This window comes from Vicia villosa, unplaced genomic scaffold (genome assembly GCF_029867415.1).
Source record: "Vicia villosa cultivar HV-30 ecotype Madison, WI unplaced genomic scaffold, Vvil1.0 ctg.001436F_1_1, whole genome shotgun sequence".
NCBI classification, from domain to species: domain Eukaryota; kingdom Viridiplantae; phylum Streptophyta; class Magnoliopsida; order Fabales; family Fabaceae; genus Vicia; species Vicia villosa.
Genome location: NW_026705617.1, coordinates 195,238 through 220,025, shown reverse-complemented (window position 1 = coordinate 220,025; position 24,788 = coordinate 195,238). Strand labels below are relative to the sequence as shown.

The 24,788-nt window shown below is 36.4% G+C and overlaps 3 protein-coding genes across 3 annotated transcripts; 1 reads left to right on the top strand and 2 right to left on the bottom strand.

Moving 5' to 3' along the window:
• Positions 1–685: 685 nt before the first annotated feature.
• On the top strand, positions 686–3,948 carry LOC131635136 (FBD-associated F-box protein At4g10400-like). Its single transcript, XM_058905745.1, has 5 exons — positions 686–1,271; positions 1,383–1,863; positions 1,973–2,122; positions 2,217–2,505; positions 3,662–3,948. Exons 1-4 carry the CDS (start codon positions 814–816, stop codon positions 2,502–2,504), a joined length of 1,377 nt encoding a protein of 458 aa, XP_058761728.1. The 5' UTR covers positions 686–813; the 3' UTR covers position 2,505; positions 3,662–3,948.
• LOC131635135 (LRR receptor-like serine/threonine-protein kinase FLS2) lies at positions 3,930–6,083 on the bottom strand. Its single transcript, XM_058905744.1, has one exon. The coding sequence runs from the start codon at positions 6,005–6,007 to the stop codon at positions 4,076–4,078; it is 1,932 nt and encodes a 643-aa protein (XP_058761727.1). The 5' UTR covers positions 6,008–6,083; the 3' UTR covers positions 3,930–4,075.
• A 714-nt stretch (positions 6,084–6,797) lies between these two features.
• LOC131635132 (FBD-associated F-box protein At4g10400-like) lies at positions 6,798–10,480 on the bottom strand. Its single transcript, XM_058905743.1, has 5 exons — positions 9,918–10,480; positions 9,412–9,814; positions 8,984–9,133; positions 8,567–8,855; positions 6,798–7,172 (listed from the first exon to the last, which is right to left on the bottom strand). The coding sequence occupies exons 1-4, from the start codon at positions 10,409–10,411 to the stop codon at positions 8,568–8,570; spliced, it is 1,335 nt and encodes a 444-aa protein (XP_058761726.1). The 5' UTR covers positions 10,412–10,480; the 3' UTR covers positions 6,798–7,172; position 8,567.
• Positions 10,481–24,788: the final 14,308 nt, after the last annotated feature.

Here is a 24,788-nt window from a genome sequence, read left to right as displayed (position 1 = left end):
TGGGGAGAGGATTATGTATCGTTTCTTTTATTACAGAACCTCTATAACTTTCAGCGTCTTATCTCTTCCCTTAAAATTCTTTATATTTCCACATTTTACCTTTTGCAATTTTACTTTCCGCTACACAATTTTTAAAATTTTCTAAAAATATTTTCAAACTCTGATTTTATTCCATTCCACCCCGTTCCGCTCTATTCCATCCCGCTCCGCTCCATTCTTTTTATTGTATCCAAACATAAGAGTTATTCTTGAGAGTATACAATAAACTTGAGAGCTAACTTTTAAGGGATACGATGAACCAATAAACTAGATAAATCATTGATTTTCATTAAATCAGTTGTCACGAATTTTATGACTTTATCAGACCGTCCTATTCATTAATTTTCGATTTAACTAATCAATCTAGTTGGTTCAGTCCGAGTTTTATTACACCACTTTAAATAGTTAATAATCACTGAGATGAAGTATTAATATATTATAAGAGAAAAATAATTTTTAAATTCATTTAATAATTAATGTGAGAAAAATAATTTTTAAATTCATTTAATAATTAATGTATCTAATGCATGATATAGTCCAAAATGATTATACAATTTTCTCTTGTTACAAATTTAATTTGTTATTTTATATATTTTTTAAGCAAAAAAATTGCTAGAAAAAGAGGCATTAGTGTAAGTATGGGTCCATGCCATCCATGCTTTGAACTCTGGATGCAAATGTAATAGACGTCCTCTTTTGTAATTTGATTCACTCGCAATTAGGTCAGAATTTGAAGTAAAAGGAAATTCAAAATTGAGCTCAAGGAAAACGACCATGGCGTCGAAACGACTGAAAGAAGTAGAAAACGACAAGTTAAGCACTCTACCAGACCCTATTCTCTGCCACATACTCTCCTTTCTCCCAACGAGAACCTCCGTCGCGAATATGAGCCTCGTGTCTCGCAGGTGGCGCCACCTCTGGAAGCATCTCGACGCCTTCCACTTCGACGACTCCGACTGGAACGGCGAATTTCGGAAAACGTTCAAAAGGTTTGCATTTTTTGTAAATGCCGTGCTTTCCCTCCGTAAATCCCGCGACATTCGAAAATTCCATCTCAGTTGCACCATCTCGGATTTTTACAAGTTTTCCGGCGACTGCATTGACGTGTGGCTCGACGCTGCCCTCGGGCCCCACCTTGAAGAACTGGATCTCACAATTGACAACGCCTATGGATCACGACTCTGTCTCCTCCCTCATTCTTTCTTCAACTGTACCAATCTCGTTTCTCTCAGGTAACTTTATTTTAATGCTATTTTTAAATTTTATGAAATTTGTTTTTATAAATCTTTAGGTGATAAGTTGAAGCTAACTTGAATGTTATGTAAACTGTCTTTTGAAATCAGTCTACTTGGTTCAATCCATATGAGGATCCATTCTTCGGTTCATTTTCCGTCGTTGAAGAAGTTGAAAATCGACCCAGGCATTATGGAGCTTGATACAGACATTGTGCAAAACAAGATTGACATTATGGTTCCATTAGTTCCCTTTCTCTCTGGCTGCCCCGTGCTACAAACTATTGATACTTACTTTGATTGTTCATTCTTGACCAAAGTTCCAGTGCCACCTTCCTCCAATAGGTTGAAATCTTCCCAACGGAGTTTCTCTTGGACTTGCCTTGAAATAGATTCTGATTGGCTTAAACCAATGGGCATTGGTGGCATAGCCAAAACCACACTGGGTATCATTGGCAACTTTCAAAATGTGGAGGAAGCATATCTCGATGTTTTTTCTCTGCGCCAGAGTGATTTTGTTGACCCTATACTCTCCCTCCTCCACCATCAAAATGGTGATTTACATCTACTTTTCCGTCATTCCACATCAAAGGTCAAATTTTATTATCATTATTGTTGTTCTAACTTCTAAGTACACTCACTTTATGTATGTAGTTTTGTACTAACATTGCACATCACTTGTTGTTATCCTGTACAAGCAGTGGCCACTTTGCAACCCAGTTCTAAATTATCCAGAATTTTGCAATTTAAATCATTTGAAGTTCATTCTTCCTTGCTTCAACAATAATCTGATGCTCAACGTGCTTGTGAAATGTCATGTGCTTCAAGTTCTCATAATTCAATGTAGCAAGGTTTGTTGAGTTCCAAGTTCAATTACATGTATTTATGTATCTATCAACACACACACAAACATATTTGAGTCATTTTGTCCCTTATTGCATGTAGGAGGAACCACCACCTTTTGGATCAGGGGAGCCAAAGACAACAACGGTTCCAACATGTCTCAAATCCCACCTGACATATATTCACATAGAAGGATATCAAGGATTCGAAGATGAGCTAGCATTTGCTGAATATGTTTTGAATAACGGACAGATTTTGGACACAATGCTTATTTCATTTGATACTTCAATGGACCTCACAAACAAGTATTGTTCTCGCAAAAGATTAACCGATATACCAAGGAGCTCTGTCGCATGCCAACTTAAATTTGACTCAAATGTGTCACCTTAAGGTGAGAACTCTTGCTGTCTCTTTTTTATATGGCTTACTGAATTATGGATTTTTCAGGTTTCATGTACACGATTATGTGTTTCAAGATAATAAGTTTGTAAACATTTTTGTTATTCTAAGTATATCATAGATCAATATGTTGCTTTGGTTGAATGGTAAGACTATACGAGATTAGATTTGATGACAGTATTAAAGAGTGTTGTTGGGTAGCATCTATAGTAGAAAAGATGGTATGAAAACTAGACTTAGGAAGTTTGAGTATGTAAGAGAAGATATGTAGATTTTGTAGTAAGAAGAGTAGATCAGATGGATCTTGAAAAACTTTAAAAAAAAACTATTGAGAAACATCTTAAGATTTGTGAGTTGGATAACTATTGAGAAAAACTAATGAGATTTGATCTTGATATTTTTAATATTTTGCACTATTCCTTCATCCAAAACTTTATAACAAGTGCAAAAGTTTTTGTTAGATGATTAGATCCGATTAGAGTTGGTTAGTTTCTTTGAAATTACACAATCCTTATTTAATGTTACATGATTACATCCTCTTATTTACCAAAAAAAAAAATGATTACATCCTGTTATAGAGTAATTGGTTAGTTTTCTATTAATTGGTTTCATCGTCAGTTAGTTACTTCATTTCATTTCATATTTAGTAAAATAATAGATATATAGTTTAGAAGAGTTGGTTGGATAGTTTCTTCATTAGTAATTACTGTAGGTACCCACATCAATGGTTTACTTTGATTTGTTGCCAACATGATATTTGAAACAATAATGAATAATGCATCTATCAACAGCCAAATAACAACAACAGTGGCTCAGCACTCCAAATATCACACCACAAACAATTATCCAAGAATACGAAGTTAAAAACTGATTCTATGTTCAAAATTGGTATAAAAAAATAGGAATCTGGTTTAAAATGGGGTTTTAAAGTTATAAATCATTTTTCAAAACTAAAATTTAATGTCAAAAACCGGTTTAAAATCCTTAAAACTGGTTATAAACTTTGTACCTCTGTATCCTTTAAAGGACTGACTAAGATCATGTTTGTGTCTGATAATTTAGGCATTTGCTGATTTTTATTTTTCGGTCTTGATAGTTAACTAAACTTTATGGGCTTTGAATAACTTCTTCTGTTATATGTTTGGCAGTGCTTGAGTGGACTGCCATGATTTCTGAAGCTGGGGATTCATGTTTGGTGTTTGGTCAGATTCTTACGGCGTCTTGAAAAGATGACAATGGGAGCAAATGTATGAATATGTATTTTCCATTTCAGCTGAGTTCAACAAAAATAATTCATACTTTAAAATTGTGAAGGAAATCAAGTTTTTCAGTTGTTAATATTCATTGATAAATGCAAATTTGAAATTCTGCATTTTTGTTCAATTAAAGAAAAATCAATATTACACAAATCCACCAAAAAAATCAATAGTTTTCATAAGTTTCTATTTCTTGAGGGAAACATGAAGAATGAAGGGAAATAAGTACTCTATCCTTTTCCTAGTGAAATAAGTGAATATTCTATTTTATAGATTTAACTTATATAGGACTAAATTTGATACTTCTCAAGGTTTACAAGGAGACAGAGGTTTTCCACATAAACCTTTATTTCCAAAATAACAACTCTCTGGAAAATCAATCAAAGGCTTGCCCTTTGGAATTTCCCCTTCAAGAAGATTATTAGACAAGTTCAATTCCTTCAGCTTTATCAACTTCAGAAATCCATTTGGTATATTTCCATTCAACTGATTTTCCTGCAGCTTCAATACCTCTAATGAGGTTAAATTTTCCAGCACCTCAGGTAACTTGAATCCTAACCTGTTGAAGCTCAAATCCAAACTATTTATAGAGTTCATTCTCCCAATACCATTTGGTATCTTACCTTTTAGAAGATTATGAGACAAATTGAGAAACTGAATATCACACTGCCCTCTTAAACCAATTTCCTCTATTCCTCTTGACAATTTGTTATTAGAAAGATCCACAAATTTTAAGGATCCTCCAAAAGAACTCTGTTCCATGTCGAAAATTGAAGATATGGAGCCTGTTAGTCTATTCGAATGAAGATCAAGAACTGACAAATCATGCAAGTTTCTAAAAGAATTAGGGATGTATGAAGAAATAGTGTTTCTTGAAAGATTTAACATGTAGAGTTGATTTAATCTTCCAATCCATGATGGAATGCTTCCACTAAGAAAGTTTGCCGACAAGTCGAGTTCTTGAATTGGACTGATGGTTGTTTGTAAAAAATCTGGAATTCGGCCCTTGATTCTGCAGCAGGCAAAGTATATGCGAGAAAGCGATGGCATTTTTGCTATCCATTTTGGGATTGAAGAGAGATTCAAACGGTTGAAAGAAAGATCGAGTGTTTGAAGATTTTGAAGAGAAGACATCTCTTGAGGTAATGGTCCTTCAATCAAATTTCTAGAAATGTTCAACATTATGAGCTGAGAAAGTTTGGCTATTGATTTTGGTATTTGGCCAGATAAGAAATTCTCACTGATATACAACTCAGTCAATGATACCAGATTTCCTAAATTAGATGGCAGTGTTCCTTCAAGTCTGTTGTTTGATAAAGAAACTCTTTGAAGTGATACTAGATAACCAAAATTGGAAGGTATATTTCCAGCAAAATGGTTGTTATTGAGTCTTAAGAAGGCTAAACAAGACATTTCACCCGGTCTCGAGGGAAACGAAATTGCTCCCTCGAGATAATTGGTGTCAAGATACAAAACTGAAATGGCAGTTAAATTAGTTAGTGAAGATGGTACCTTCCCAATTAACAAATTGTTTGAGAGATCAAGCTTTTGAAGAGAAAGCATTTCACCGACTTTATCAGGTATTCCACCGGTAAGCCTGTTGTTGTGAACGTCCAACTCTACCAAAAGTTTCAAATTTTTTAGTGAGTTGGGTATTTTACCTGAAAGTTGATTTGAATAAAGCAACAATCTTTTGAGATTCTTCAAACTTCCAATGCTCAAAGGAATAGACCCAGATAACTTATTTTCATGAAGAGCAAGTTCTTGAAGATTCTTCAACTCTCCAATGTTTTCTGGTATTGAACCAGTTAAATTATTACCATAGAGGTAAAGCTTTTGGAGATTTCTTAAGTGGTTACCAATGTTGAGGGGAATTGTTCCACTAAGACCAATTAAACCACCAAGATCAATAACTTCAAGTGATGTGAGAAATACTATTGAAGGAGAAATCAACCCTATCATCTGTGTTTGAAATAATCCTTCATCATTGGAAATGAATCCTGGTAGATTGATCTCTTTCACTCTAAAGGTTGCATTTTCACATACAATACCTTCCCATTTGCAGCAATTCTTGCCAACCCATTTTGCTATGCGGCCCGATGTGTCTATTTGAATTCCTTTCTTGAAACTCATCAAAGCTTCCATGTCATTGGAACTGCAGGTTTCCACTGTCGAAACTGTGTCTCCAAGAACTATGATTATCAACATTGCAACTACCTTTAGAAGCTTATGATTCATGCTGCTTGGTAGAGTTGGCTCTTAAGAGATGCAATCTTGAATCTGCAAGTACTTAAGAATTGCATGTCTGTTTTCATTTATGGTAAAGAAAATCCATTAGGCACATGATTAAAGGTTTCTTAGAGATCTAGCTTTATCTTTTGTATTACCTTTTTCTTTTTATTACTTCTATGTTATGAAAAGATATTTGTGTCTGGTCATGAAAAGCATATTTGTGTCTGGGTCATGATGTCCTCACAAATGCCTTGAAAAACGATTTTTTATTACTTTATGCTTCATATTCAGACCTGAATTACTGTTCTGTTTTTTAACAATTTTTATATACGGAATAAAATTGGTCCTTTGTTTAAAAATTGCAAGAGCTATCTTCAATTAGAGAGCCTAATTTACTCTTTTAATGCTGCACACATTGACCTTTTTTTTAATGATTTATTACTTGTGACGATGATTATTAAAAGGAGAAATTAAATTATTTTGCAGCTTCTAAATTTTTAAATAACAATATAATATCATGTTAAAGTGCCTTCCTTAGATTAAATTGCCAAAAGTACATCAAATGACAAAGGAAATGGCGTGTTCAGGAGCCTTTAAAAAACAAAATTTACTTATAATTTGTTATGTAGGGAGTAAGGATGACTCGAGAAAACACAACATTCAAAAGCAACTCTCATACTCTTAAATTCCATTGATTTACTTATTTATTCTAAGAAGCTTGAAAATTATAAACATTATCAACAGCCATGTTTAAAGCTGCAATGAACATGGCTTAGTAAAGAAAATCAAATACTTGTGATCAAAATATGCAGCAAACTTCAAGCACAGATACAGATAAATAGTCGCTCTAAACAAGTGACTTCAAAAACCCATATTTAAAGGTGATGACTCGGATTTTCCAATGATTTTTAAACAAAATTGGTATGACCTTTGACATATCATGTCTTGATATTAGCCAACCAAAAAAAACTTACATGCTGAAATGCAAAATACATATTTATATGTTTTGATATCAATGTCATCTTGTTAATGAAGCCCCAAGAATTTGAACAAACATGATTTTGCCAGCATCCCAAATCATAGCACTCCAAATACACACCGCCAAACATATAGCAGAAAAAGTTATTCAAAGCCGATAAAATTTACTGTGTCTGGCAAATACCTAAACAATCTGCAGAGATACAAAAAGTTACCAAGTAAGTCACAATTTCAATCCATAGACATATTAAGGTTTAACAAATCACATTCATAACAGATAGCCTTAATATAATAATTTGTGAAGGTATCTAATAATAACAAAGACAACATATAACAGATGATTTGAACCTGATCTTCTGTTTTTCTTTGCTCAAATATTGAATTTCACAAAATTGAATTTTGGCATGCATGTTAAGCCTAGGCAAACTTTAAAACTATACAAACACAACAGTTTTTCTTTGAAATCTTGGTATCCGGCCTTGCGACCGACTAATCCAAGAAGACCAATCCCACCGTCCACTTGCGGGGGTCCCGTTTAAAGCCAGAGCAAAGCTCTGTATGGACTGGCCCCACATGAATTGTTTACACCAAGTGGGATTAGAACCTGAGACCTTGAGAGGAGCACAACAAATAATTGTTTCCCATTTATAAAATCGAGTTTCCGATCCCAAATCGGGTTTCCCAACAGATGAGAGTCATTAACATGGCAGTGATGTAGCACAACTATGTTAAGGATCTCAAACTGGAACGGTGTTGCTTTCACAGAATCGAGCTTCTTGGGCTCGTTAGAAATGAGATTTCCGAACTTTTTCAAGATACGAAAGTCAAAAACAGGTGCTTGAGAAGGTGAGTGGAACCGTGGAGATCGGAAAGTTGGGTCACATCATCAAAAATAGAGAGACCACAAACTCAAACTATTAACATGAGTATTTACGGTCCAGGTCACTTTCGATTTTGATCAGATTTGGTTTGATTCTAACTATAAGTTTTAATAGTAATGTAAAACATGATAATATCTTCTCTATTTTTTTGGAAAGCTTATTTTCTTTATTTTAGGTTTTCTAGAAGATCAATCAATCTCATAAATACAGAAATCATAACCAGATTATAATAGAGTGGTTCATTCACAACATAACCCGGATTCATCAAAGTGCGCACCAACACCTCAAACAAACAAAGATTTGTTTGCTATAATAACATGAGCACTTCAAAGAAAACCACTTAGTTACTATATGTAGCATTCTATCTAGGAAATTTTCTATTATTAAGCATAGCGTGTAAAGGTCATCATTTTCTTCAACCTTATAAATCTTGCAAATTTTAAATCTTGTAAGTTTCAATGAACATGAAATCCTAAAGGAAACATTGTTATAGGGGAAAAGGTTAGAATATTTTCCCAATTAGACATTATCATGCGAAATAACTACATCAAAGATAATTTGGTATTGGATTAAAGTTGAACCATAGCTGAAATTGTGAGCAATGCATATTGTAAAAAAAGGCACATATAGTTGTCATGAAGTTAGAACTAAGCCAAGCTGAATGAACTTTGATACATAAAAAAAAGTAGACGGTGAGAGTTTTCACCTTAAGAAGATACAGTTGGGTCAAATTTAAGTTGACACATGTTGGATCCCCTAGGTATATCAGTTAATCTTTTGACAGAATAGTACTTATTTGTTTGATCCATTGAAGTATCAACAAAAATAAGCATTGTCTTCAACACAAGTCCGTTGCGCAAAATGTATTCAGCAAATGTCAAGTCATCTTCAAATCCTTGATATCCTTCTATGTGAATATAACTCAGGTGGGATTTGAGACACTTAGGAACTGTTGTTGACTCTGGGTCCCATGTCCTTAAAGGTGGTTGTTCCTCCTACAAGCATCAAGACACAACATGACTCAAGCATGTATTTGTATGTCTGTATAGATAAATAGATAGAAATATATGCATACATAAACAAATCAAAGATTGTTTGAATTAAACTTGAGAACTCAACAAACCTTGTTGCACTGGATTATGAAAACTTGAATCATATGACACTTGTCAAGCACATTGACTATAAGATTTGTGTTGAAACATGGAAGAATGAACTTTAGATGAAGTAAATAGCAAAATTCTGGATGGTTTAGAATCCGAGAGCGAAGTGACCACTGTAAGTCCATGCACAATGTAAGTATATAAAAGCACACATACAAATATGTAATAAACCAGAATAATAAGGGCAAATTATAGTGACCTCTTTCTGAGGTATATCACAATATAAAACATATCCCTAGTTTTCAAAGTTCATTCAACTCCACTCATTTAACAAAGTAAAAGTAGCAGTTAGTAAAAATGACAAAAGACAGTTGAATCTAAAAGTGGTGTTTATGACATTTGGACAGAATTTAGGGGGTTAGTGTAATTTGTCATGATAATAAAGCTTCACCTTTGATGTTGAATGACGCAACAGTATCTCTGACGGATCATCAACTAGGAGGCAGTCGAGAATAGGGTCGACAAATTCACATTTTTGTGAGGGAAAGAAGTGAATGCACGCTTCCACCATACTCTGCAAGTTGCCAATGATGCCCAATGTTGTTTTGCCTACTTGAAGGAAAGTCCAAGAGAAATTTCCACCGGTAAATTTCAACCTCTGAGAAGAGGGTGGCACAGGATGTATGGTCCAATATTCGGGTACAAAGTAAATATGGTGCAGAGTTTCAAGGACGGGGCAGGCAGAGAGCAAGTCAATTTCGGAATCAACAATATCTGCATCGAGTTTGAGGAACTTAAGTGATGGAAAATGAAGCTCAAAATGTTGAAGATTGATTCTGATACCACCAACAAGACTGCATTGTTTTAAAAAGACAGGTTAGAGAATAATCTATTTATCATGAATATTTTTTTATAGAATATCATTTTTGACAACATGATGAGATTAAATTAGGTTACCAGAGGGAAACAAGATTGGTGCAATTCAAAAGCGAACGAGGGAGGACCACGTCCTTGTGAAAACTGTAGTCGGCGACAATGGAGAGAGACAGTTGTTCAAGGTTGGGGTTAATGGCAGCACGGATCCACATATCAGCGCAGTCACAGCGATGGTTCGAACTTCGAACGTCGCAACTGAGTTGAAAGTTTCGAATGTCGCGGGATTTGCGGAAGGCGAGTACAGCATTCACGAAAAGTGCAAATTTTTTGAACCTTTTGGACTCTTGGACTGTATCAAAGGAGTCCTCATCAAAGTCGAAAACCTGCAAATGCTCCCATAAGTGACGCCACCTACGAGACACGAGAGTCATGGTAGCGACGGATGTTTTGGTAGGAAGGAATGATAGGATGTGGCATAATACAGAGTCCGGTATACTACTCATCCGGTCGATACCTCCACCGTGGTTTTCTACTTCTTTCTGTCGTTTACAGGTTAACATATTCGGCGCCATCATAGTTTCGGCGACTCTGATATCACCTCCTATTAACAGGTCAAACCGCTCCTCCAAAACCTCATTATTTTAAGGGAGTGAGAGTACTCAATTACATTAAGCATTGGAGAAAATGTACAATGATATTCTACAAAAAAAAAAAAAAAAAAAATTAAGAATCGGTCTAGTGAAGTAGATGAGCTCACTTAACAAAACTAAAATATTTGTTGAAAAAATTTAATTTTTAGATATATTAAATAACTAATATATTTTAGTACCCATAAATTCAAATTGAATATCAGTACTTTTAATTAATCTATTTTAAGTTAAATTAAAATAAATAAATAAGAGTTAAAAGGTAGTGCACTGACAGTGTAAAATAGTTTTACACTGTCATCCAATAAGGAATCATGAATGTGCCATATCATTAAAGGTTTTTTTAAATAAAAAAATATTTTAATTGAATGCATGGTGGTGATTGGTTAACAGTGTAAAATTACTTTACACTGTCAGTGCATGACCCCTTTTCTCAATAAATAATATGATATGAAGTTATAATATTTGATTGGTTGAAGGTATCGATATTCATCTAAACTCAAAGGTACAGAAGTAATCACAAAAAAAAATTCTATTATAATCAGCCAAAATATTAAAAACTTTAAAAAAATAAAGAAAATATAAAAAAAATGCTTTGAACGGTAATGATGCTCTCTGTTGTGAAAAACGATACCAATAACAAAGTATAATAGGGAATTATAGGGGAGAAGAAGAACACAATAATTGGTTATAACCGTTATTCTTTTACTTTCTCTTAAAACAAGATTACAAGTTTACAAGAATAACAAATAACCTCTCTCACCCTAAATTAGGATTTGCAGCTTAGCAATGATGAGAGACTAGTATGCTATTTATAATAAAACCTAACATACTAACTAATGGGCTTTTTCCACAAGGCCCATTACACAAGTCAACTTAATAAACAAGCTAACTTAACAAATTAGGGTTTAAACACTAAAACCTAATTTAACATGCTAACAACCCTAGCATCTTCGACACAAGCATGTGAACAACCTTCGACTTCATGCTTAACCCTGTCGAACCAAGAAGCTACCCTTCGGCCATACTAGAGTTCGATCCAAAATCTCACAAATCTCCACCTTGGATCTAACTCTACAACATCAAGGGAACAAACTAGCTTTCTTCATGCAGCTTTATCAACTGCATACAGTGGAAAAACTTGCAACTCGACAATGTCTTGGTGATCATATCAGCAGCATTGTCTTCAGTCGAAACCTTCAGCACTTGGACTTCTCCACGCTCGATTACTCCTCTGACGAAATGCAGCCTCACATCAATGTGCTTAGTTCGCTCATGATAGGCTGAATTCTTCGATAGGTGTATTGCACTTTGACTATCACATTTAACAGTGATACCTCGACCTTGAAGTTTCAGCTCCTTCGCAAAACCTTCAAGCCACAATGCTTCTTTCACAGCTTCAGTTAATGCAATGTACTCCGCTTCAGTGGTTGATAGAGCAACAACCTTCTGAAGTGTTGCTTTCCAACTAATTGCTGTGCCAAACATAGTGAAAACATATCCAGAAATAGATTTCCTGGAATCCATACAACCTGCATAATCAGAGTCGACATATCCTTCGATTACTGCTTTACCATCTTCACCCAAGGCTCCACCATAAATTAGGACTCTATTCAGAGACCCATTTATGTACCTTAAAATCCACTTCAATGCTTGCCAGTGAGCCTTTCCAGGATTCGCCATGTACCTGCTTACAAGACTTACTGCGTATGCTATGTCGGGTCTAGTACAAACCATAGCATACATCAAAGAACCAACTATATTAGCATATGGGATGCTATTCATATAGGCTCTTTCCACATCAGTACTGGGACACTGATCAATACTCAGCTTGAATTGAGGGTTTGTTGGAGTCACAACTGGCTTCGAATTCGACATACCAAACTTTTCAAGAATCTTCCGTAGATATGCCTCTTGAGATAGGCATAACTTCGACTTCTTTCTATCTCTTCGAATGTCAATTCCAAGAATCCTGGAAGCAGCTCCCAGATCCTTCATATCGAACTCCTTATTGAGTTCAGCCTTCACCCTCATCACATCTTCGACACTGTTGCTTGCTATGAGAATATCATCCACATAAAGCAACAAAATAACAAATGAATTACCAGGTCGAAATCTGAAGTAAACACAGTGGTCGAACTGACTTCTAATGAAACTTATGCGTGCCATGAACTTGTCGAATCTCCTATTCCACTGTCGAGGAGATTGTTTCAGCCCATACAAGGATCTCTTTAACTTACACACATAATCATCCTTCCCCTTTTCGACATACCCTTCAGGTTGCCTCATCAGGATCGTTTCATCTAGATCACCATACAAGAACGCAGTTTTCACATCCATCTGTTCCAGTTCAAGATCGAACTGTGCCACCATGGCAAGCAGCATTCGAATGGACCTATGTTTCACAACAGGAGAAAACACATCATTGAAGTCGACACCTTCTTTCTGAGTGAAACCCCTTGCGACTAACCTTGCCTTACATCTTTTCGACGTCACTCCTTCAATTCCTTCCTTAACTTTGAAAATCCATTTACAGCTGACTAACCTTGCCCCAGCAGGTTTCTTGATCAGTTCCCAAGTGTGATTATCATGAAGAGATTTCATCTCATCATCCATGGCCTTCAGCCATTCAGTCTTATTTTGACTCCTCATAACTTCCTTATAATCTCTAGGTTCATCATCAAGAACCTCACTGGCAGAGATTAATGCATAAGCTATAAGATCTGCATACCCAAGTCTCTGAGGTGGTTTGATGACTCTTCTCGACCTATCTCTCGACAATAGGTAGTCATCGTCAGTTTCCTCAACTTCCTCAGCATCTTCTGCTTCTTCTTCGACTTCATCAGGGACATGCAATTCAGCATCAACATGCTCCACCTCAACAGGAATCTCTACCTGTTCCAGCTCTTCGTCAGATGTTTCTGTACTTCGACCAACATCATCAGTTTTCTTAAAAGCCATTTCAGCTTCATTGAAAACAACATCTCGACTGGTGATACACCTCCTGTGACCTGGCTCTAGGCACCATAGCCTATAAGCTTTGACTCCTTCTGGGTATCCCATGAACATGCATTTCAGAGCTCTAGGTTCGACCTTGTCTTGCCTAATGTGAGCATAGGCTATGCAGCCAAATACTCTCAGTTTGTCGAGATCTGGTGGATGTCCCGACCAAACTTCTTCAGGTGTCTTCATATCTAACGCTGTCGAAGGACATCTGTTTATCAGATATGTTGCTGTCGCAACAGCCTCAGCCCAGAACACCTTCTTTAACCCCGCACTAGTCAACATACATCTAACTCTCTCCAAAATAGTTCGATTAAACCTTTCAGCCAAACCATTTTATTGTGGAGTACCTGCAGTAGTTCTATGCCTTGCAATACCAGAGGTAGCACAAAAACTGTCGAATGCCTCATTGCAAAATTCAAGGCCATTGTCAGTTCTCAACCTCTTGACCTTTCTGCCAGTCTGATTTTCAACCAGAGTCTTCCAACTTTTGAAATTCTCAAACGTTTCATCCTTAGTCTTCTGGATGAATACCCATAATTTTCTGGAATAATCATCTACTATGGATAGGAAATACCTTGCCCCAGAATGTGATGCACACCTTGCAGGCCCCCAAAGATCAGCATGGATGTAATCAAGGGATCCATGTGTTCTTGATTTGCCTTTGTTGAACTTCACTCTGCAAGATTTTCCAAGTACACAGGGTTCACAAAACTTCAGCTTTTCGACTTTGTCTCCACCAAGCAGATTTTGTTTCCCTAATTCAACCAGACCCCTTTCACTGACATGGCCCAATCTCATGTGCCAGATTTCAGTTTTCGACAAAGGTTTCGTGGATGCAACATTTGTCGAACCACTTACAACTTCAGCCTCAAGGGTATACAAGCCTTGTTTCTTCACGCCTCTCAAGACTTCCTTCGAACCCTTCATGACTCTTAGGATACTTTTCTCTCCTTGGAAAACATATCCTTTCTTGTCGAATTCACCAAGAGAAAGCAGATTTCTCTTCAAATCAGGAACATACCTGACTTCAGTCAACAACCTTATTGACTCATCATGGAGCTTGAATCTAACAGATCCCATACCTGCAATCTTGCAAGCCTTGTTGTTTCCCAGCAATACTGATCCACCATCTTGATCACATAATTCCTCGAACAAGTCTTTGTTTGGAGTCATGTGCCAAGTGCAACCTGAATCCATAATCCACTCTCTCTTAGAGTCACTGCTTGAAACCACAAGAACATCAGATGATTCGAAATCATCTTGAACAATGGCAGCGTTGCCATTATCCTTACCTCCATGGTATTTCAGGCGTTCAGGGCACACCTTTCTTGTGTGACCCTCCTTTTTACAATGGTAGCATCGAATGCCAGATGCTTCGCCACTGTAAGACTTCGACTGGCTTTTGCCTTTCTTCTTGTCGAACTTACCATCCTTTCGTAAGAGTTTTCCTTTAACGGCCAAACCTTCGCCAACAGTCGAAGGTTTATGCTCCTTTCGTTCATTCAAGTCCTTAGAGTACAAGGCTGATTGAACTTCTTCAAACGTCAGGGACTCCCTTCCATACAAGAGAGTTTCTTTGAAGTGAGCATGTGATCTAGGCAAAGAACACAATAGTAACAGCGCTTGATCTTCATCATCGATCTTCACATCAATATTTTCAAGATCAAGAATCAGCTTGTTGAACATATCCAACTGCTCAGCCAATACTTTGTCTTCAATCATCTTGAATGAATACAAAGCTTGCTTCAGGTAGAGTCGATTTACCAGCGATTTGGTCATATACAAACTTTCAAGTTTCACCCATAACCCTGATGCCGTCGTCTCCTTTGATACCTGTCGGAGAACCTTATCACCAAGGCTCAACAAAATTGCGCTGTGTGCTTTCTCGATCATAGTTGTCTTCTCCGCTGCCGTTAATGCAGCATTCATGGCTGCCTCTCCCTTCAACGCTTCCAAACAACCCTGCTGAACCAGTAGGGCTTTCATCTTCAAGCGCCACAGACCGAAATCATTCACTCCGGTGAATTTTTCAATCTCATACTTTGTTGACGGCATCTTCTCCACGCTCACCGCACCAATTTGTTGTGAAAAACGATACCAATAACAAAGTATAATAGGGAATTATAGGGGAGAAGAAGAACACAATAATTGGTTATAACCGTTATTCTTTTACTTTCTCTTAAAACAAGATTACAAGTTTACAAGAATAACAAATAACCTCTCTCACCCTAAATTAGGATTTGCAGCTTAGCAATGATGAGAGACTAGTATGCTATTTATAATAAAACCTAACATACTAACTAATGGGCTTTTTCCACAAGGCCCATTACACAAGTCAACTTAATAAACAAGCTAACTTAACAAATTAGGGTTTAAACACTAAAACCTAATTTAACATGCTAACAACCCTAGCATCTTCGACACAAGCATGTGAACAACCTTCGACTTTGTCTTAACCCTGTCGAACCAAGAAGCTACCCTTCGGCCATACTAGAGTTCGATCCAAAATCTCACACTGTCATATTACAAATAATAACTATATGTATATTTTTTACTTTAACTTTAATTAAGTTATTAATTCTTTTAAACATTCGTTTTAAATCTTTTGTAAAAGTTTTAAACAATTATTCATCTCTACAAATATTTAGTCGTCAATTTTTCTAAAAATATTTACATTGGTATGCATAGAGTTCAAAAATTGATAATGTGGAATTTTTTATATTTATGAATATACTATTTGAAAGGGATAACATCAAATTTATTATATATTTAACTTTTATTTTTATATAAATTTTAAGAATACAGATTTGTTTTATTTTATTACCATTCTCTCCTATTACAAATTGAATATAATAACACTCATAGGCTTTGGCTAATATGCATAAGTATTGAGTATTGAGTGGTGAGTATTGAGTATTGAGTAATAACAATTGATGTCTAGAATTTAATCCAATGATCCAAGAGTCCATAATAATCTATAGGGTTAACACAATTTTTGTCCTAAGATCGCCGCAACAATGCTTATGACATGGATGCAATGGACACTTTTTTGTTATTTTGAATGTAATATGATATGAGACAGACTCGATTCTCTGTGGGGAATAAGATAAACTAATGTTGGATAGACTTGGAAAAGAGAGATAAAATTCTGGGTAAAAAGACAGTAGAAGTGTCTAAGAGTGACATCCAATTATTGGCTTTGGATGAAAACAGCGACCCATATCAGCTAACGTACTGGTAAAGGCAAAGAAGACCATCGACTTTAGCTAATGTACTAAAGATGGAAATGAGATCTCTTATCAACTAATGTACTGATAAAAGATGAAAAGGATACACGACTTTAGTTAATGTACTAAAGAAGGAAAAACGATTATATCATCAGTTAATGTACTGAAGATGTGAAACAAATCGACCTGCATCAATTAATGTACTGATGAGGGAAACAAGGGGGAATTGTCATCAGCTAATGTACTGACGAAAGGAAATCCTATACCAGTTAATGTACTGATAAGGAAAGAAGAAAGAGGCTCACGTCAGTTAATGAACTGACGGAGAGAAGTCCTATACCAGCTAGTGTACTGATAAGGAGGAAACAACCATGATCAATCATCGGCTAATGTACTGACAAGAGAAAATAGGAGACATCTGATATCAGCTAATGTACTGATGAAAGTCCTGCATCAGCTAATGTACTAATGACGGGAAACGAAAGTGCATATTATCAGTTAATGTACTAATGATAACAATAAGTGGTGAATGACATCAGCTAATGTACTGATGAATATGACAAAGAGTTGACATTATCAGGTACTGATGAATGTAAGACGAAATCGCTTTGGTAAATGCCAAGTGAGTTGGACTTAGATCTCAAGGTAAGATGTTTGATAACAACGAGACCTTGAAAGAATGCAAATGAATATGAATTTTGTTTCTATGCATGATATTGAATTGTTCTATGCATGAGATGTGAATGTAATGTAATGCAATCGGTTATGACAACTGAGGTAGACTCTTTTGTGAGGGTAGATCGAAACTCTGATTCCTCAACACAAGAACACTGCCAATCATGGTCTTGTCACACTGATGATCCTCTTGGAAGGACTGATAAACTGCTTGGGGATTGTTGAGGAAAATTGCCCCTGATTGAGTGATTGTTATCTGATCGTTGCTTCAGTACTTGAAATGAATGTCAGGAACACATGCCCCAGTATAAGTCTTGAATAATACGATCTTGAAGTAACGTGCCCCTGATAGGATCACTGATCTAGTCTCTTGACTGTTTGAACTTCCTTGAAAGATGGGTACTTGCAAATAAAATGTTCATTCAAAAATGGTAATTTTAATGCAACGCTCAAAGCATATTTTGAAATTAAAATCATTTATTGGGATGATATTATTGATGTAAAGCAAATGAATCAAAGGTCCAAACACAGTTGTCTATACATTCAAATTGATGGATAAAGCAAAAGGTATGGTAAAACAAACGATTTGCAAAGATCTTTAGGAGTCAGGTTAACGCAACCTTGTTGTAGTATGCTTTCAAAATAAACCTAGCTTCAATTAGGTCTTTTGAAGGTTGTAACGTGGCTTGGTTCACGGTTTCAGAAACAAAGGATATAGGCTCAAAGTATATTTGTACCCACCCCATTCTTCGTGATGAACTTCAATCCTACGTTCAGTTAACTCAAACTATACATTCAGGTTCCAAAAGGCTTTTGGGATTGCACCTATGATAATGATGATGGTTTAAGGACCAAGGGAATCTTTGAGATGGCAGTCACCTCTTCCTTTTGATAGTCACGATGTCTTATCGTTGTTCAAGGAATATATGGACTTCTCTTTTTTTGCTTCTATTATCCCTAACTTTTGCCTTAACTGTTCCATTTGAGATCACAGTCAGCGGGATGCCCCAATTTTGCCTAAGTCTCCTTCGTAGGTTTTGACTTAGCGGGCTCTTTTTGAAATATTTTTTTTATGTTGGAAAGATAGTGACTGCCTTGATAATGATTAATGATAACCATCTTGGTCACCTTCGATTGAAACCCTTATTGAAAGGTGTACTTAATGACTTTCTTGAAATTGAATGCATAAACAAATTAACTGAGAACTACCCTGCCCCAGGTTAAAATTGCGGTTTTTTCATACAGAAAGAAACACCAACTTCTAGGCTCAAAGGGGTTGACTAGGGATTAACTTCCTTATTTCTCCAGTGTTTGGGGATTGAAACAATGCCTGTACATCATCAGCAAAGTTTTATTTGAAAGCATACAATTCAACAACTTGGGTATTTTGTTTTCATCATTCTCCCTCCAATCTTTGCATAAAACATAAGTTTGATAAAGAAAGTGAACAAGAGATATATATTTTTTGAAAGATAAAGCATAAAGAAGCACACAATGGATATAAATGGATTGATTCAAATATGTAATGCTCATTTCATTAAAATTAACATTCAGGAACAAACAAAGTTTAATGCAGTACACAATACAACACAAGGAATTTGCAAACAGAAGGAAACAAGGCCTAGTGACTAATCAGTGATGAGGAGGAGTTGTCCTATCATGAAACACTTGGCTTTAGGAAAATAACTTGGCTTGCTTTGTCCTCAGCCACTCTGTTTTGGCAAAGGATTGTTGACAACATTAGGATTGGTATCCTTGAAAGATATCATCTTCTTATCAATTAGATCTTGAACTTTTTCTTTCAGAATTATGCAATCTTCAATTGAATGACCCACTACCCCACCGTGGAAGTCACATTTGACATTCGGGTCGTACCCAGGAGGGAATGGAGCTATTCTCGGCTGAGTTGGTCTAGGAGTCACCAATGATTCCTGAATTAAAGTCGGATACAACTCAGTGTAAGTCATAGGAATAGGATCAAAGTGAGTCCTATTGCGGTTCTGACGTTGAGGAACTTGAAATGGTTGAGTTTTGACAACAGGACCAACAGCAGCTACAAGTGGTTGATCATAGTGAGGTCCTCTATCATCATTTGAAATGGCGTTGGTTTCACCATCTTTCTTCTTATAGAAGTTTACATAAGGTTTCTTTGCCCCACCAGAGGATTCTGCAACATTAGCAACCTTGCCATTCTTAATTCCTTCCTCTAGCCTTTGACCAATGGTCACCAAGTCAGTAAAGTTGGAGGACACACTTCCAATCATCTTCTCCCAATAGAAAGGTGAGAGAGTATCCATGAACATTCCGGTTAATTCTTTTTCAGCCAAAGGAGGTTCCACTTGAGAAGCTAGCTCTCTCCAACGTTGAGCATACTCCTTGAAGGATTCTCTTTCTTTCTGAGACATGTTTTGTAGTTGTCGGCGATCAGGTGCCATGTCCAGATTGTACTTGTATTGCTTCATGAAAGCATCAGTCAGATCTTGGAAGCAATGGATACGACTCTTCTCCAGTCCCATATACCACTTCAGAGAAGCACCAGTTAGGCTATCTTGAAAGCAGTGAATCAGCAATTTGTCGTTCTTGGTATAAGCAGCCATCTTGCGGTAGTACATAGTCAAATGACTTCTTGGACAAGTGTACCCTTTGTACTTTTCAAACTCAGGAGTTTTAAACTTTGCAGGTATAACCAGGTCAGAAACCAAACACATATTCTCAGCAGCAACCCCAAAATAACCAGCACCTTCCATGGCTCTTAGTCTTTTCTCCAGGATTTGATATTGTTCTTTGACTTCATCGATGTCACCAGCTTCTTTTTGACTTTCACTTTGATGATCTCCAGCATGGTACTCAAAGAGAGGATTCCCATAAGTAGTTTGGGCAGCAGCGTGCACGATTGGCTGAGACTCGGTCATGATCGGAGCTTGGAACATTGGTCGCGAAGGTTGGCCCAACATAGCAGTAGTAGCGTGAGGTGGAGAATAATCAGGAGGTAAACCAAACTCAGGCCATGTAGTGGCGGGCCTCTGAACAGGAATAGGGTCTTCAACATCGTCGGCGACCTCTTGAATGACAATCCTTTGAGGTGGTTCTCCTCTAGCAATCAGAACTTGCAACATCTCGGTGAGCTTAGTCATTCCTGACTTCAAATCCTCAATCTCCACTCTAACTTCAGCATTATGTTGTTCTTGGTCCGCCATTCTTCGTCTGACGTTGGCTCTAGTCTCGTACTCGTGTGGAGGAACCAGTTTGACAGTTGATAGATAACTGAATGAAAGAGACAGTTGGAAAGAGGTACTGGCATGATGCAAATGATATGCAATGTCATGCAATGTTGGATGCAAAGCGTGATAACAAAAACAACCTATTGAGGAAGGCTCCCTAAGTTAGGACAGTTCTAAATTCTTTACCCAAGAATCCCCTCACAAGGTTAGCTCTAGAGTTTTTGGATATAACATAACCTCTACAGATGGAACGGGTTCTAAAGGTCCTTGGAGTTAGCGACGAAATCAGATTTCTGCCATGCGATGGGCGAACCATCTTATGACAAATTTCATGACTAAGTCTCCTCCAAGTGGGGTTTTCGTATTAGCCATTCAAGGTGTTCACCTTGGGGACTAGCACTACACAACCACCTCCTAACTTATGTTTTTTTTCTCTTGTTTTTCAAAAGCTCGGGTTGAGAGCTTCACTCAAATATCATTCCCATACCCACAAATGAGTATATACAGAAATAAAAATAAAAGCGGTAAAACAGGAGTAAAGAAACATAAATAATACAAGAATAAATATAAAGAACATAAGCATAAAGAACACATGAATAAACAAACAAAATAAAACACTCAAACATAAAACAAACTAAACTAGGGTTGACTCTCTTAGGATATCCCCAGCAGAGTCGCCACTTTCTGTAGCGGTAAAAATGTGACTCGATGCGTTTATCACGCGCTCGAAGTACAACAGAGTCGCCACCGAACTTTATTTGTTCCAAAAGGAAAGGGAAAATATCGATAAAACCCACAGAGAAAGAAAATATGGATAAGATGGTCATCGCAACCAAATTAGGGTTCGGGAGTCGGTTAAGTAAGGGGAAGGTATTAGCACCCCTCACCTCCATCGTACTCGATGGGACCCATTTAGTTAGTTTCGTGTTTGAGTGTTAGTGTGATGTTTGCGTTCTTTAGCTTATTGATCGAGAAAAGATAAAAGAAAATATTTTTTAGGTTTTTTTTATTATTGTGAAGAAAAAAGAAATGATTTTTTATTATTATGCTCGCCAAGACGTTTGTATCTTGTGCCTACGTATTCCCTAGTGCAATGGGAAAGTCAGAGCAATCGTAGTTCGGGCGAAGAACCACGAAAAGTTTGTTGGTTGATTTTAGCGAGAGGTACTCGGTCGCTTTCAAATGGAAATACTATGCGCACATGGATATGAGATCACTACAAGAATGGATGACTAAATCAAGATAAAACAAGATTTTGGCTGTAACACCCCAAATCTACCCAACGAATATTTAATAAAATCAGAGTGCGGAAATTCAACATACAATTGGGATGTCACATTCAACGTAAAACAACAAACAACTTAATCACATATATCATAGATACATAGCACATAACTCGGATGAACCGATAAAACCTGTTTACTCTTTTAAAAAAATAAAAACAACTTTTATTAATAATAATAATATCAATTATTCAACTTCACTTCGCATAATATTTTTATTAAACTAAAACAACTTCACCAACATCATATTACTTCATAAATTCCACTTAAAAGTTAACAACTTATAGTTATAACAACAATTAAAAGACAATCGTTCATCCCCCCGAGTGCTACGTATCAGAGCAAGACCCAACTCGAACTAACAGCAACTAAAGACTTCATAAAATCACTTCAAACTCCCACCGCTATCTTGAGTACCTGTCCATTTCCCATGGTAGGGAAACATCATTCAGAAGGGGTGAGATATCCAACAATATAAACAAGCGTATGATAAATAATATATTAGGATTAAATCATACAAAGTTATCACTTCACAGTCATAAAACTATAAATCACTTCACATCGCAAAAATCAACTCATGTCACTTCAAATGAGACACAACTGTGCATATGCATGTGGTACCCAGGGCTTCAGCCCCCATCGCCAATTGCCAGTTAAACAGAGGCATCAAGGCATAAGCCTTCGTCGCTAATTTGCCAATCCAGGCCGTCGCCAAAATATGCAATGTATGCAACTCGATAATGCACATCACACAACATACAACATAAACAACAAATCCTCGTCGCCAGGCATAAGCCTATATCACCAATTCATTTACCAATAATTAGTGGTAAATATCGTCACTGAAACATCCTGCAACTTCGCATAAAACAACAAAATATAGCAACATACACATCACTGATAAATCCCAAAGAAAATAGCAACCCATCGTATTCAACATAATGCACGAAACAACTAATATACAACAACGTCATAATAATTTCATACTCATTCAACACTCTAACAAAATATTTTTATTAACTTATTTTATACTCTTAACTCGCGAAAATTTTTAATAATTAATAATTATAACTCGACAGAGTTTCCAAGAACTCTAAATAATTCTATAATAATCTCTACAACTCTAAAGTGCCAAAAAAAATACTCTACTGACAACATCTAGCAATTTTCTGCAACTAATTCCTCAATAATAATAATTATAAACCCTAGGTTAATTTTCCACCACCATTGATTGAACTTTTATAACCTTATTCACCGACGTCAATCAATTTCAACATTCAACAATACAATCACAACACACGAAACAGAGACAATCATACAACCATAACCCCCACATATCATTCATCATAATCCTGTTTAGAGAGCTAGAACCCCACCCTTACCTTGGATATGAGATTTCTCTACTCTCCCGGTTGCCATAGCTTATGCCGCCGCTTCCATCTTTTCTCCGAAAATCTTTTCTAACAACGTGCAGAGACGCAACAAAAACCTCTACAAGTCTGGAACGTTGTGTCCAAGAACCGCGACGATCCAACGGTTCGATTGGGAGAAACGTCCGTTTTACTAAGGTGTCTCACTGCAGAAACTTGCTGCGAAAATTGGATTTCCTCTAGCTTTTCTCTTCCGCCATGGCTCTCTTCTTCACCTCTCCTCCAAACCCTATTCCTCTTTGTGTTATGATAGTTCTTCCTTCTTCCAATTCTAAATCCAACATAATTGGGCCTAAGTTACATACCCCCTCCTTACTTCACAACAACTCAAATTAAATCCAAAGTTATTTTTAAGCTCATTAATAAAATAACACTTCAACTTTATTTCACCAAATTAATCCGATTAATTACCATGCCAACTTAATAAAATAATTCCGACTTCGTCGATAAAATTCGAATTAAATACAAATAGTCCAATATTAATAATAATATTATTTCTTCAACGAAATCAACTTTATTAATTCTCCGACTAACCGAATAAAATCCAACTTTAACTTAATAATCCAAATACGCTTCCCAAAATAATACTGACAATTCCGATTGATCCTCGAACTTCGATTAAATCCAATGATTAAATTCTTAAATAATTTAATTAACTAATTAATTAAATTCGGGGCGTTACAACTCTCCCCCACTTGAATATTTTCGTCCTCGAAAATCTATCCGACACAATCATCCTCAACCTCGCTTATACTCGACTATAAAACATCACAAAATACTCTTATCAACAAGATTCTCGTTATAGCATCCATCACTTTACTCACCATCAAGATAGCAAGATACGTCTATACCATCCAACACAATTTTCGTCCACTATCAGCAAGAGATTAAGGGTGATCAAGTCCTCAATTTGTCAATAGACAGCCGACAACGATATTGAAGTATAAACCATCATTACCAACACTAATAGTGTTCTTTTCCCAATTGTACTCACTGACTCGCATTTCCGATCCTAACTCACAATTCAAAACTTCCCAACAACTTCTACAACTTTTTCCAAATTTTCAGCAAGAATCACCAAACTTCAAACACACTTATCTCTTTCAATACAGACCTCCCAAACACAAAATTATATTCCAAAATGAAGGTAATTTCATGTAGATTCCAGAACTTCAAGAATCGCTTAAATCCGATTTACGAGTATAAAGTTATCATCCTTGCAATGGGACTGGTCCAGAATTCCCGTATGCAGAATTTTCCAAAAATCAGCATCAGACACAAATATTAAAATGCACTTTTCTTCCTCTTCACAAATTTCCTGAAGACAATCTTATATGCAAACTATAGGGAATTTCGTAAGCTTTTCAAAAAGTCCAGAATCGCTTCAATCAGAATCACGAGTAAAAAGTTATGCCCCTTTTACTGACAGCTGTCCCATAATTGCAAAAATCAGAATTTGAGGT